We start from the raw sequence: 15,333 nt of genomic DNA, 5'->3' as shown, positions 1-15,333 counted from the left end.
GAGCGCTGACTTCCCCGTGCACAGATGAACCCGCTACAGTCTCCATTTTTTCCCAAACTGTCTCAGCAGCATTATGCCTTGTGCTCGGTTGGCCACTACGGGGTCTATCATCTGAACAACCTGTGGCTTTGAATTTCGAAATCATTCTCTGATATGTCAATGGACCTTTACCCGTTCAAATCCCCTTCCTATGGCGATAGGATCGTAATGCTGAACTAGCACATTCCCCATTCTGATAATACAGCTTCACTAAAAGCACCTTTTCAGGTAACGTCAACATGCTGTGACTGCTGGTGCATCTGATTCTCTCTCTCATTACAGCTCCTTTTATATACGATTGTCGTGCGCAGTCAATGACATTTTGCTGTCCAGTGCCATCTGTCGGACATTTTATGAACTTTGTTTTTTTTTTTCGGTTCTAATAAAACCCCATGTCATTCCAAGCATGTGTGTCAATTTTTACCTCTCTATCTACATTATTCTGTGGTTTATTAAGTTTTCAAATTTGTACAGACTTTTTGATCACCTGGTATATCTGAGATACAGGACTTGGGTTCATTTTACTTCATGGTGCACAATTGGTAGGTTACAATTATTTGTGTGATCCTGTCACATCAAAAAACCTAACTGTTAGTAAATTTTTAATTTACCTTATTTAATTGCAATAAAGAATTAAAGTTTATGATTTAAGTCAGAAACATTTTGTGCTCTTCTCTGTTTAGTATTGCTATTAGTTTCATGTGCGTTGATGATTGGTTCTATAAACTGCTGCATCTAGTTCATTTAAAGTACTGTTGTTGAGGGGCATATGTTACTGTTTGCTATCTCACTGGCCATTAGCCTTAGCACTGCTTTCTGCTTTATTATACTGCTTGCTGCAATAATGCCTAATTAGGCTGGGGACCGATATTAATACATAATATTACAACTTGCTTTTGTGCTGGCAGAATGTCTGTTACTGACCCACCTCTTTACTGTTGGTTATACTCTGCTGGAGTGTTTCGGAAACAAAGCCCATTCCATTAGGTTATCTCATGGTCACAACTTTCTCAAAAATTCCTCACAGAGGTTTAATGTTAGCCTTGACTGACGTTTAAGGTGGTCGATGTTACCATTACGAGTTTTTGCTGGGAGATGTCACTGAAGGACATACAAGCCAGGCATGGAGTGTGTCAGGTGGTGACAATTTGTCAGGACAGCAAAATGTTCCAACATGAAACAGTCTATACACTTGTATGATGGGTAGTGATGTGACCAGACTGGAAAGTGAAGAAATACAAAGAAATTTATAAATGAAAGTGCGCAGCAATCAGTTGTCTTTTTTTTTGCGGGTTTTATCATGCAAATCTAGATTTCAGCTAGTGCCTAGCTATTATCAATGCACCATTTTTTAAATCTCTCTGCATGTTGGTTCCCTGTTGTTTGGGAATCAGTCACAGTTTCTCGAGTATTCAAAGAATGGTGACTGACACCCGAACAACAGGGAACTAATATGCAAGGGGTTAAAAAAATAGTGCATTGATAATGGCTAGGCACTAGCCAAAATCTGGATTTTGTAAAGTTTAAAGAAAAGTTTAATCTAAGTCAAAACATCTCAATTGATGAAGGAATGATGATGTAATGGTACAATGATGTGTTGTTGCGAAAAAGATGATGGACAGTGAAGTAGAATAGTTAACAATGATTGCTGATTAACTTTTATATTAAAGAGCGACACGCATTGTTCATCTGAGTGAGACTGTGGTTGGTTGGTTAGATTATACTGCACAGTGAGTATTGTTGTATAACTGAAAGGTGCAGTATGTGCATATCTGGTAAGAGAGACTTAATTATGTAATTAAAACACGCACTGGCCATAACTAATTCTGTGACGGAGTGACATTTATGGAAGTGCTTTGACCGCATTATTGGTTGTAGATAGTACTGTACCCACCCATACTTACAACACATTTTTCACCGTGATCGTTGCCGCTGCCGAATTACAAGCTCACAGGTTGAGTATTTCTGGTCAATTTTAAGGCAGACACAGCTGCTGCCCCAATTAACACCATGGCGTCTGGCGACAACACAGTGGTGTTGTGAGCATAGTATCGCGCAGTGGTCAGCGACAGCATGTTAGTATCTTTTGCATTCTGTTGGGTGTTTTGTTTAGGTAACAATAAGTTACACACGTCAACAAGTGTTTGTTTTTATACATACTTGTGCCCTTTCATCATGGTGGATGAAAGAGACAATAGGATTATTTACGATGAATGCGCAGATGTCTTGTCTGACGTTCCGGACGACTTGGCCGATTGGGAAGAAGACATTGGATATAAAAAAAATGAAAGTGAAGCAGAATCGTAGGAAGATAGTGAAATACGTCCAAGAAGAATTCGGCGCATGCTACGGTTGTCAACTGATTTGGATGAATCAGACGAAGAAGACAGTGCACAGTGGTCAGACTTTGATTTACTGAGGACCAATAATAAATTTGAAGGATTCCAGAGTCCAAACATATTTCCCAAAGATACACATAGTGTCAAGGATATCGTACAATTATATATTGGGAATGATCTATTTGGATATATTAACAATGAAACCAAAAAGTACTACAGTCAAAATTGCAATAGAAGGAAAGTGGATTTAAAAAAAAAAAAAAAAACCCCACGCCAAATTTGTCGACGTTAAAGGACCCGAACTTAGAAAATGGTTTGGGCTTGCTATCCTTATGAGAATTGTAAGAAAAGCAAGGATCAACGATTATTGGTCTACGAATCCGATATTTTGCAAAATGATGTCCCACAACTAATTCAGACAAATATTATAATTTTTACATTTTTCTGACAGCAACTATAAACTGGATAATGCTGACCTGCTTGTCACAATGCAATTCGTAATTGATTATTTTTCCAAAAAGTTTAAATAAATGTTTAATCTAAGTCAAAACATCTCAACTGACGAAGGAATGATACTGTGACTTGGATGGTTAAATTTTAAAGTTTACAATCTGTCGAAAATTACGAAATACGGCATACTCATTCAGATGTTGTGCGATTCGAGTACGGGATACATTTCCCCATTCAAGATATACAGGGTTATTACAAATGATTGAAGTGATTTCACAGCTCTACAATAACTTTATTATTTGAGATATTTTCACAATGCATTGCACACACATACAAAAACTCAAAAAGTTTTTTTAGGCATTCACAAATGTTCGATATGTGCCCCTTTAGTGATTCGGCAGACATCAAGCCGATAATCAAGTTCCTCCCACACTCGGCGCAGCATGTCCCCATCAATGAGTTTGAAAGCATCGTTGATGCGAGGTGGCAGTTCTGGCACGTTTCTTGATAGAGGAGGTTTAAACACTGAATCTTTCACATAACCCCATGGGTTATGGGGTTAAGTCGGGAAAGCGTGGAGGCCATGACATGAATTGCTGATCATGATCTCCACCACGACCTATCCATCGGTTTTCCAATCTCCTGTTTAAGAAATGCCGAACATCATGATGGAAGTGTGGTGGAGCACCATCCTGTTGAAAGATGAAGTCGGCGCTGTCGGTCTCCAGTTGCGGCATGAGCCAATTTTCCAGCATGTCCCAGATACACGTGTGCTGTAACGTTTTTTTCGCAGAAGAAAAAGGGGCCGTAAACTTTAAACCGTGACATTGCACAAAACACGTTAACTTTTGGTGAATTGCGAATTTGCCGCACGAATGCGTGAGGATTCTCTACCGCCCAGATTCGCACATTGTGTCTGTTCACTTCACCATTAAGAAAAAATGTTGCTTCATCACTGAAAACAAGTTTCGCACTGAACGCATCCTCTTCCACGAGCTGTTGCAACCGCGCCGAAAATTCAAAGCGTTTGACTCTGTCATCGGGTGTCATGGCTTGTAGCAATTGTAAATGGTAAGGCTTCTGCTTTAGCCTTTTCCGTAAGATTTTCCAAACCGTCGGCTGTGGTACGTTTCGCTCCTCGCTTGCTTTATTCGTCGACTTCCGCGGGCTACGCGTGAAACTTGCCCGCACGCGTTCAACCGTTTCTTCGCTCACTGCAGGCCAACCTGTTGATTTCCCCTTACAGAGGCATCCAGAAGCTTTAAACTGCGCATACCATCGCCGAATGGAGTTAGCAGTTGGTGGATCTTTGTTGAACTTCGTCCTGAAGTGTCGTTGCACTGTTAGGACTGACTGGTGTGAGTGCATTTCAAGCACGACTTACGCTTTCTCGGCTCCTGTCGCCGTTTTGTCTCACTGTGCTCTCGAGCGCTCTGGCGGCAGAAATCTGAAGTGCGGCTTCTGCTGAACAAAACTTTATGAGTTTTTCTACGTATCTGTAGTGTGTCACGACCATATGTCAATGAATGGAACTACAGTGAATTTATGAAATCGCTTCAATCATTTGTAATAGCCCTGTATTCCGTCGCTGAACAGCCTTTAGCAAAAACAGTGCTGGAACTGTTGACACCTTCTGACGGAAAGTGGCATCACCTCTGCATGGATAATTATTATAACAGTGTAGAACTCGCAAGAGAAGTTACTTGAAAAGAAAATTCGAGTTTGAGGAACGATACGGCAAAATAAAGGATATCTGGAAAATTAAAGTGCGCAAAAGTCAACGTGTTTGAAGCTTGTCACCAACAGAAAGGTGACAGGCAGCCGACGACAAGCCGAGTAATCCGAATTAGCACTGCCGGTGCCAAGCGAATAAATTTGTACGAGACGCGCGGATGGCGAAGTGTTAACAACTGGACTAAAAATAGAGCCATCGTTAAAGCAGTACGTTTCTAAGTACTGCACAATAAGGCAACTGCACAGTGACGACTGTATCTGTCATTCTACATAAACGCACATGTCACGGTGACGGGTATACCCCTCATTGAACATCAGTGAGCCGATAATACTACAAATATCATTTTGCGAAAAGTTAGGTCTAATCTCACCTGTCCCGAGCCACGAACCACTTCAAAATCTGCTAAAGAAAGATGCCTCGATCAGAGAATGCAACAAGATCCTAGCAAACTCTGGACTTCTGACATTCCTGATTTCAGAATCAACAGGCTATGTTCAAGGCATCCCTCTCTTGCACTTGCAAAAAACCTAATTGGGATTAGTGTCAATTATTGGAGGAGAGAATAGCTCCAAAATGACCAGCACCATGCCAACTATTATCCTGTAATACTGAGGCTGTCCATCATTTTCACCAACACTACAAGATATGGTCAACTCTCAACCTAATGAGAGCAGATACGGACAACTTGCAGATTTACTTTTCAAATGGGGAACGCCAAAATGTGACACCGTTGCACTGAGGCAGACTATCCAACACAACAGGGAAGAAGGTAGTGCCAGGACATGCAAAGGGAGCTATGAGGAATTACCGATGGCAACCCCAAAATTCCATCTAATTTACACAACCACTAGATGTTTGTATGTGATTGGTAATAATTTAATGTGATGTAACGCAACAATGAAATGTATGAGGGTTGACTGAAAATTAATACCTCCACCTTCATAACTTTTCAACAGTTGGTAGCACTGGTATGTGGCACGTACTGGCTTGTTCCGTATCCTCTTCTCTACAGCTCCAGCTGGCGGGAAGCCTTAGCATTGAGTGGTTGTGTCATTACAGTGTCAAGTATGGAACCCTGTGCAGACAGTCGGTCAATGCTATTTAAGCAACGTGCAGCCACTGAATTCTTGACAGCAGAAGGTGTCACCCCAAAGGAGATTCGTCAGAGAATGAAAGCAGTTTATGGTGATTGTGTTGATGTGAGTACTGTGCGTCATTGGACGGGTAAGTTTAAAGATGTTGAGGCGGGAACATCTGACCTGCCTGACAAACAAAGAGTTGGATGTCCTGTGACAGCAATCACCAAGTTTCACAAACAAAATGGTGACAGATCGATTCAGGACGATTGTCGTATCACGCAAATAGAAATTGTGAGCACAATCGGCATTTCACAAGAACGTGTCATCACATTATTGTTTTACTTGGCTATCAGAAGATATGTGCATGTGTCCCACAGCAGATGGGTGCCACTGCACCACAACTTCAGAGACAATCTCACCACCGTAAGGCATCTTCCATACAGTCCAGATTTAGCACTGTCTGACTTCCACCTGTCCTCGATAATGAAAGGTGATCTGTAGGGACATCATTTTGCTTCTGATGAAGACATTGAGAGAACTGTGAAGACTGTGGTCGTGGAAACAGAGTGTCGACTTCTTCCATGACAGCTTCAGAAAAGTTGTTCACCATTGGCAGAAATGTATCCAATTGGCCAGTGGTTATGTAGAAAAGTGAATATTGGTAATTAAAGATCACATTCTAAGGATTATTTCTGCATTTGATTTATTAACATATTCCCATTCAAACCCAATTAATGGAGGTGGAGGCATTGCTTTTCATTCAACCCTCGTACTTAGATGCCATATGCTAAATAAAATACATGGATATTTCTCCAGATACAGTACTCCATTATACAGGGGTAGTGTTCCAATGCCATCGTCACATTGATTACTCCGTAATACATGTAAAACAAAGCACAGAACTATAGACACAGAAATGCTGAATGAAATGTGTTTGGCTGTCAAGAGAGCCGTGCGTGATGCCTTCAATGACTACCACAGCAGAATATTGTCACGTGACCTTTCACAGAACCCAAAGACATTCTGATTGAATGTAATGAATGAGACACGAACTGAAAGTGAGGGAAACAAAGAAAAAGCTGAAATGCTTAACTCAATTTTTCCCAAAGGGAAACCCATGAGAATTGCCCCAATTTAATCATTATACCACTGGAAAGATGAACAAAATGAGTATTAGTGTCAGATGTGTTGAGAAACAGCTGAAAACATCGTGGCACTATGGAATCCCTATCAGATTTTATAGTGAATTTGCAGCTGAGTTAGCCCCTAGTCCATCTTCTAACTATAATTTATCGTAGATCCCTCAAGCAATGAACTGTGCCCCCCCCCCCCCAAAAAAAAAAAAAATTAAATAAATAAATAAATTAGAGAGAGCACAGATCACAGTCATCTACGATCTAGGGTAGCAGAAGTGATCCAAGTAACTACCATCCAATATCCCTGATACCAATTTGTTAGAGAATCTTAGAACATGTTCAGAGCTCAAGCATAACATAATGAGGTATCTTCAACAGAATGACCTCCTCAATGCCAACCAGCATAGATTCTGAAAACATCGATCATGTGAAATGCAACTCTCACTTTTCTAGCATGACATACTGAAAGCTAGGGATCAAGGCAACCAGGTAGATGCAGTATTTCTCGATTTCCCAAAAGCAACTGGCTCAGTACCACACCTATGCTTACTGTCAAAAGTATGATCATATGGGGTATCAAGTGAAATTTGTGACGGAGCTGAGGACTTTTTGTATTAACGACAGTATGTTATCCCGGATGAGAGCCACTGTCAGATGGAGAAGTAACTTCAGCCCCAGGGAAGTGTGTTGGGTTCCTTGCTGTTCATCATGTATATTAATAGTAAAGTCAGGCTTTTTGAAGATGATGCAATTACCTATAATGAAGTACTATCTGAGAGAAGCTGCATAAATATTTAATCAACTCCTGACAAGATTTCAACATAGTGCAGAGATTGACAACTTGCGCTAAATGTTCAGAAATGTAAAATTTTACACTTCACAAAACTAAAAAAGTGTAGTGTCATATGACTATAATACTAATGAGTCACTGCTGGAATTGGCCAACTCGTGCAAATACCTGAGTGTAACACTTTGTAGGGATATGAAATGGAATGGAATGATCACACAGGTTCAGTTGTGGGTAAAGCATGTGGTAGACTTCGGTTTATTGGTGCAATAGAGGGGAAGGGCAGTCAGTCTACAAAAGAGATTGGTTACAATTGCTGACAAATCACTCATTAGACCCATTCTACAATGTTGCTCAAGTGTGTGGGACCCATACCAGATAGGACCAACAGGGGATATCGAATGTACACAGAGAAGGGAAGCACAAATTGTCACAGGTTTTTATGATCCATGGGAGAGTGTCACAGAGATACTGAAGGAACTGAACTGGGAGACTCTGCAAGACAGACGTGAAATATCCTGAGAAAATCACAAGTTTCAAGACTTGACCTTGAATGAATACTCTATGAATTTACTACAACCCCCTATGTATTAGAATAATTACTGTATCCACAGAGGCATTCGAAGAATCATTCTCCCTACACTCCACACGTGGTTGGAAAAGGAAGAAAGCCCAATAACTGGTAGGGTGGGACATACCCTCTGCCATGCACCTCATGATGGTTTGCAGAGTATAGATGTAGATGTAGATCCCCTCTCTGTAGCGGTCCTCCAGAAGTGGTGCTAAGTACCCACCCACAGCTGCAATGGCTTCTTGACTGGAAGGAAAAACACTGACCCACAAGGAATTTCTTCTATTCTGAGGATAGACGGAGGTCCCTGGCAGAAAAATCTGGAGGATAGGGCGGGTGTTCCAGCACTTCATAGTGCAAATTCCTCAGTTTTCCCATTGCCGAGAACTTTTGTGGATAGGTGCATTGTTCAGATGGAAGATAATTTTTTTTCTTCTTTATGTCAGGTCTGTTTTCATGAATGCTTGCATCTAGTTTTGTTAGAAGTTGAGAACAATATTCTTCCATTACGATTTTACCTTTTTCAGGACAGTTGAACAACAATGGACCATCCACATCCCCAAACACTGATGCCACGATCTTCCCCACCGATGGCACTGTCCTTGCCTCCTTTGCAGCTGAAGAACTGGCTTCTATCCGCTGCATAGAGTACTGCTTGGATTCGGGAGTGTAGCATTGAATCCATGTTTCATCCACTATCACGTATCAACACAAAGAGTTACTTCCGGTTTTCTTAAAAAAGTGCCAAGCACTTTTCAGAAAGTGTTGTGTGAACTTATTTGTGACCGCAGTGAGCAAACGTGGCACCTATCTTGCTCAAAGATAGTGCAAGATGTGACCAACACGTTCCTTTGATATGTCTAGAGCAACAGCAATTTCACGCATCTTTATATGCCGATCTTCCAAAATCATATTGTGCACTTTGCTGACAATTTTTGATCTGCTTGCATTGTTTGGACATCCTTTGCGTGGATCGTCCTCGATAGCCACGTTTAAACTCGGCCACCCATTTCTTTTTAGTGAAATTGAAGGTGAAGAGCCTCCCCACAAATTTACAAGCTGCAAACGAATTTTGGTCAGTGTTAAAACTTCTTTTATCAAGAATTTAATCACTGCATGATACTTGATTTTTCCATTTTCAACATCACACACACCACAGCTTCAAACAACTGCCTACAGTCTGCTGGCTGGAATGACTTGCAGTCTTATCTACATCTACATCGTTACTCTGCAAGTGCCTGGCAGAGAGTTCATCGAACCATTTTCATACTACTTCTCTAACATTCCACTCTCGAATGGCTTGTGGGGAAAAGGAATATCTAAATCTTTCCGTTTGAGCTCTGATTTCTCTTATTTTATTATGATGAACATTTCTCCTTACGTAGGTGGGTGTCAACAAAATATTTACACATTCGCAAGGGAAAGTTGGCGATTGAAATTTCGTAAATAGATTTTGCTGCAAAGAAAACTGCCTTTGTTTCAGTGAGTACCACCCCAACTTGCGTATCAAATCAGTGACACTCTACATCTACATGATTACTCTGCAATTCACATTTAAGTGCTTGGCAGAGGGTTCATTGAACCACAATCATACTATCTCTCTACCACTCCACTCCCGAACAGCGCGCGGGAAAAATGAACACCTAAACCTTTCTGTTCGAGCTCTGATTTCTCTTATTTTATTTTGATGATCATTCCTACCTATGTAGGTTGGGTTCAACAAAATATTTTTGCATTCGGGAGAGAAAGTTGGTGACTGAAATTTCGTAAATAGATCTCGCCGCGGCGAAAAACGTCTTTGCTTTAATGACTTCCATCCCAACTCGCGTATCATATCTGCCACATTCTCTCCCCTATTACATGATAATACAAAACGAGCTGCCCTTTTTTGCAACCTTTCGATGTCCTCCGTCAATCCCACCTGGTAAGGATCCCACACCGCGCAGCAATATTCTAACAGAGGACTCACGAGTGTAGTGGAAGCTGTCTCTTTAGTGGACTTGTTGCATCTTCTAAGTGTCCTGCTAATGAAACGCCTTCCCCACAATATTATCTATGTGGTCTTTCCAACTGAAGTTGTTCGTAATTTTAACACCCAGGTACTTAGTTGAATTGACAGCCTCGAGAATTGTACTATTTATCGAGTAATCGAATTCCAACGGATTTCTTTTGGAATGCACGTGGATCACCTCACACTTTTCATTATTTAGCGTCAACTGCCACCTACCACACCATACAGCAATCTTTTCTAAATCACTTTGCAACTGATACTGGTCTTCGGATGACCTTACTAGACGGTAAATTACAGCATCATCTGTGAACAACCTAAGAGAACTGCTCAGATTGTCACCCAGGTCATTTATATAGATCAGGAACAGCAGAGGTCCCAGGACGCTTCCCTCGGGAACACCTGATATCACTTCAGTTTTACTCTATGATTTGCCGTCTATTACTACGAACTGTGACCTTCCTGACAGGAAATCACGAATCCAGTCACACAACTGAGACGATACCCCACAGGCCCGCAGCTTGATTAGAAGTCGCTTGTGAGGAATGGTGTCAAAAGCCTTCCGGAAATCCAGAAACACGGAATCAACTTGTGATCCCCTGTCGATAGCGACCATTACTTCGTGCGAATAAAGAGCTGCGTTGCACAAGAACGATGTTTTCTTAAACCATGCTGATTATGTATCAATAGATCGTTCCCTTCGAGGTGATTCATAATGTTTGAATACACAGGGTGTATACGTGGACAAGGAAAAAAAATTCCCGGATTTCTCCCGCATTTCCCGGTTAAAAGTACACTTTCTCCCGGATGAAAATACACTTTTTTCCGTGTTAAGTGACAGTATCCTTTTGCTCGGAACTGTAAAACTTATCAATTTATAGAGATTGCAACGCGCTTTTGTAAGCCAGTTGTAGTTCCAGTCACGTGACCTCGCCAGCCGATACAGCGGATATTCAAAGCAAAAGACACGTCATGTCGTCAGCCAATAGCATTATCACTGTTAAGTAGCGCGTACACACAAATAGGAAAAGTTTATGGTTTAAATTAATATACATAGTGTTGCTACAAGAAAAGCAAAGCTTTCACATACTATATTGGTATCAATGATTAATAAGCTGCAAGAGAAGCTTAACTTTCACATATAACGTTGATCTTTTTTGTGCGTGTTACACTTTAAGATACATCACACAAATGTGCCAGTAAAATTTTTAATAACGACATAAATGTATGATCTTCTGGGCCCGAAATTTTTCTAAATGGTCATCCTCAAAGAGTTGATTTTTAAATGAGAGTCAAACGCTCTGTGATTAAAGAAATTCATCGCACATAGGTCATCTTGGGTAAAAGGAAGTTTACTTTGAAAGTAACGCTTTTCTCAATCATTCGCAATATTTTCCTGCAACCTGTTAGAAAGAGGTTTGTTTCAGCAGTTGCCAGAGGGCGCCAATTACAGGAGTCACACCGCTTGTGCAGCTCCGATGACGCAAGAAGCCCGTATGTTCGTATGTGTAAAACATTAAAAGATCTTAAGTTACGTCATAAAGGAAAAAAAGACATCAGAGAATATTCCTAGAGCATCGGAATTTCGTGAACCATAATAACGTGCATAATTCGGTTTAAAGTGCACATTCGTACGTCCAGATTCGGTTGTAAATTTTCTTGGCATACCAGTACTGTATTATTTCATTTTTGGTTCTTTATTATGGCATAATGCCATACCTGCAAGAAGACGAAAACATGCTCTTTTGAAATGCAGAGAACAGTTGAAACAGTCCGCAGCTCGTGGTCGTGCGGTAGCGTTCTCGCTTCCCACGCCCGGGTTCGATTCCCGGCGGGGTCAGGGATTTTCTCTGCCTCGTGATGACTGGGTGTTGTGTGCTGTCCTTAGTTCGTTAGGTTTAAGTAGTTCTAAGTTCTAGGGGACTTATGACCAAAGATGTTAAGTCCCATAGTGCTCAGAGCCATTTGAAACATTTTTTGAACAGTTGAAACTAGCCAATAGTGTGGAATTAAGCATTTGGTTACAAATAAATTGACTGCCTCAGCGGAAAAGATTTATAAAAACCACTTTTTTTTTAGCAAACAGACAAAAATAACTTAATTGTTCTGCAAGGCGATTAATGCTTGACTGAAATTGCCGCCCGGGGCAGATACCCCGGGTCGGTCCTAGTGAATATGGCAGCTTGCGCGCGACAGTAAAATTTTTCCGAATAGCATCTTGCTGCTATTCATATATAGCTATCAGGCACACTTTAGTAGCCAGAGGTGGGAGAAGGTACTACAGACATGTGACGCAACTGCGCATGCGCATGGGCCCCGCACGCAACTGCTCACACGAATCTAATGTGAATAGTTGCGACGTCACGCTCATCGGAGGCAATTTGTTGTTATGAAGCATTGCATAGTCTTCCTAAAGCCTCTGACACATTTTGCTGCTGGCAGATGCTTGTATGAGCAATGTGTTTTGTTGTTGTACATGACACATTTCCTTTGCAACTTAAATTTTATTTTAGTTTTTTTCTCTCGTTCATGGTTTATTGCTGCAGTATTATTCTGCAGTAGCGGGATACAGTAATATCCTTTGTTTGACAAAAATTTAACTGAAAACTAAAACAAAAAAATCCCGGAATTCTAAAGAATTCCCAGGTATTTCCCGGTTTTCTCCCGGATGAAAAAATTTCCGGGTTTTTCCCGGATCTCCCGGGTCGTATACACCCTGATACAGTATATGCTGAGGTTACTACTAAGACTGTCTGCCCATGTCAGTAAAACAGAACATGATCCCCTGTCCGAACACACTTCACCAGCGTGTGCTTAAGGTTAGTGCCACTTCTGTCAATACCTGTCCATTGGAGGTGACACCCAACCTATCAAGAAATCCTAACTCAACCTAGCCTCCACTCCCTGAGCAACCCGAGGCTACTCACTGGACTGCAGGCAGGGCTTGCAGTTGCCGCGGTGGCACAGCTCCTCGCAGCGGTGCTTGCCGCAGCTCAGCACGTGGTTGCACACCAGCGGGCACGTGTGGTCCTGCTCGATGCAGCACTCCTGCCCGCACTTGTGCTTGCCGCAGGCGCGCTTCTGCGAACAAGAACACACGACTCTCTCAGTTTCCGGGTGGAGTACGATGGCCGGCCCTTAAAATTTACAAAAACAATTTTTAAAAAGTCATTTTAATATTGCAGTAAAAAGTCTCAAGTTGCATTATATTATCCAGGACAACAGTAAACTATTCGAGATGTAATTACTTATTTGTATTTTTCTGCTTCCAGTAATTTTTACTTATGTTAAATTAAACATGCATTCTGAGTATGTTCTACTCATCTTCAGGCATTTATACATACAGAAAACTGTTACTTAAAAGTAAAATGCGAAACTAACTTAACACAGGACATGTATGGGAATAATGATGTTGGACAGAGTAAGGAAAGAAAATGGTTTTCTTGCTTTAAAGAAGATCATTTTGATATTAATGACTCTCCACATTCAGGATGACCTTCAGGGTTTGATGACGTTCGTTTAAACGTATTAATTCACAATGATCCGTGTCAGTGTACTCGAGAAAGGGCAAATGTGATGAAGTGTGATCATTTCACAATCATGTCGCATCTTGTGACATTTGCACGCAATGTGGAAGGTTCAAAAATAGGGTTTATGGCTATTTCATGTTCTAAGCCAAAATTGCAGAAATCAGCAAGCGGCCATATGTGCTTTTCTGCTTATTCGTGACCAATTGGGTCATCAACAATGCGCCACGAACTTTTAAGTTATTTTCAGCCAGGTGTCCGGATAGTTTTGATCACTGATGTGAGGAATTAGGTTTCAGGCAATTTGTTGGAGGTATTGGTCTTTCAGTAGGAGCACAACAACCAGCAACAGTTGGGTGTCCGAGATTGTCGGTTTGAGGTTTTTGGGGACCAAGCAAAAGGCTTACGTGCAAGTTGTCTTCGGGGTGAGAAGGGAGACGGACTCAGGGGACAGGTTCTGGGATGGGCCTAATGATTACAGTAGGGTATGGAGGATATGTTGCACTTCCTAAAGACACTTACGTCTCAGAAGAGAGGATAGCCATTCACATCATCAGAACAGATCTTGAGCAATCATCTGCCCTGCACACAATGACTCTACCACTATTGTGACAAATCAGTGACCACAGGACAGAAGGCTGCTGTCTCACTACCGTATTTACTCGAATCTAAGCCGCACCTGACAAATGAGATTCGAAATAAAGGAAAAAAAAATTCCCGACTAAGTCGCACCTGAAATTTGAGACTCGAAATTCAAGGGGAGAGAAAAGTTTTAGGCCGCACCTCCAAATCGAAACAAAGTTGGTCCATTGTAATATGAGACAAAATTTAGGTCGAATGAATGACGATACAGCTACAGTAGTTTGGTTCGAGTCGTAAGCTTAGCAGTTAAGCTTTACCAGGTAGCCATTGCTGTGCGTCAGGCGCTCCGTCCATATTTATGCGGGTACCCTTCCCCTTTTCACGTGCTTTGTCTGGTTTGAATCGATTGCTTATTTTGCTTTGATCTGATAAGTGCTGTTTTCTTTGTTATAGGTGTTTACGTCACTCTAAGCTGAAAATGCATTACTGTACTGTGTCATGCATTGTTTGTCGCATTCTGAAAGAGAGAGAGAGAGAGAGAGAGAGAGAGAGAGAGAGAGAGAGAGAGAGAGGAATCGTCTCATTAGCGAAACAATGGCAAGAGACTGCTATTTGTTGTTACTTACACTGCTGCTTTCTTTGATAATGGTCAACAAGAACCAACTGTGCATGATAGAACATGTTCTGAACGAGAGTTAGGCGAAACTTTTTCTCCGTTTGAAAATATTTGCGGCCATTTCTTTAGTACATCAAATTCTGTACAGAAATTAGAGTCATCTTGGATTTCAAAATCTAGTCAGTTGCCGTGCTTCATTTCTGACTGTACCACTATTAGGCATAAGAATAATACGAATGTAAACACGACACAATATGTACATTCTTCCGCGTTTGCTGTTGTGTCAGTCTAGTTTCGTAGTTTACTAGGCAGACAGGATTTAAATGAGATAGCAGCAAACACGAAAGAATACATGGCAATATGTTTATATTCATATTATTCTTATGGTGAAGAGAATACTGCATGCGATTCACATTTCATCAGGTTCCTATTAGCAACCATCTCTTCTCACAGGCAGTAAAAAA

At 41.2% G+C, this 15,333-nt stretch overlaps 1 protein-coding gene across 1 annotated transcript in view; it reads right to left on the bottom strand.

Moving 5' to 3' along the window:
• LOC124719745 (protein shuttle craft) overlaps positions 1–15,333 on the bottom strand; it is a 258,849-nt gene that overhangs the window by 86,062 nt on the left and 157,454 nt on the right. Inside the window, exon 13 of the mRNA XM_047244946.1 lies at positions 13,072–13,225. Coding sequence (XP_047100902.1) covers positions 13,072–13,225 — 154 coding nt within the window. The remainder of the gene's footprint in view (positions 1–13,071; positions 13,226–15,333) is intronic.

This window comes from Schistocerca piceifrons, chromosome 11 (assembly GCF_021461385.2).
Source record: "Schistocerca piceifrons isolate TAMUIC-IGC-003096 chromosome 11, iqSchPice1.1, whole genome shotgun sequence".
In the NCBI taxonomy this organism is placed as follows: domain Eukaryota; kingdom Metazoa; phylum Arthropoda; class Insecta; order Orthoptera; family Acrididae; genus Schistocerca; species Schistocerca piceifrons.
The sequence above is the reverse complement of the archived record's forward strand: the minus strand, read 5'-3'. Positions and strand labels throughout refer to the sequence as shown.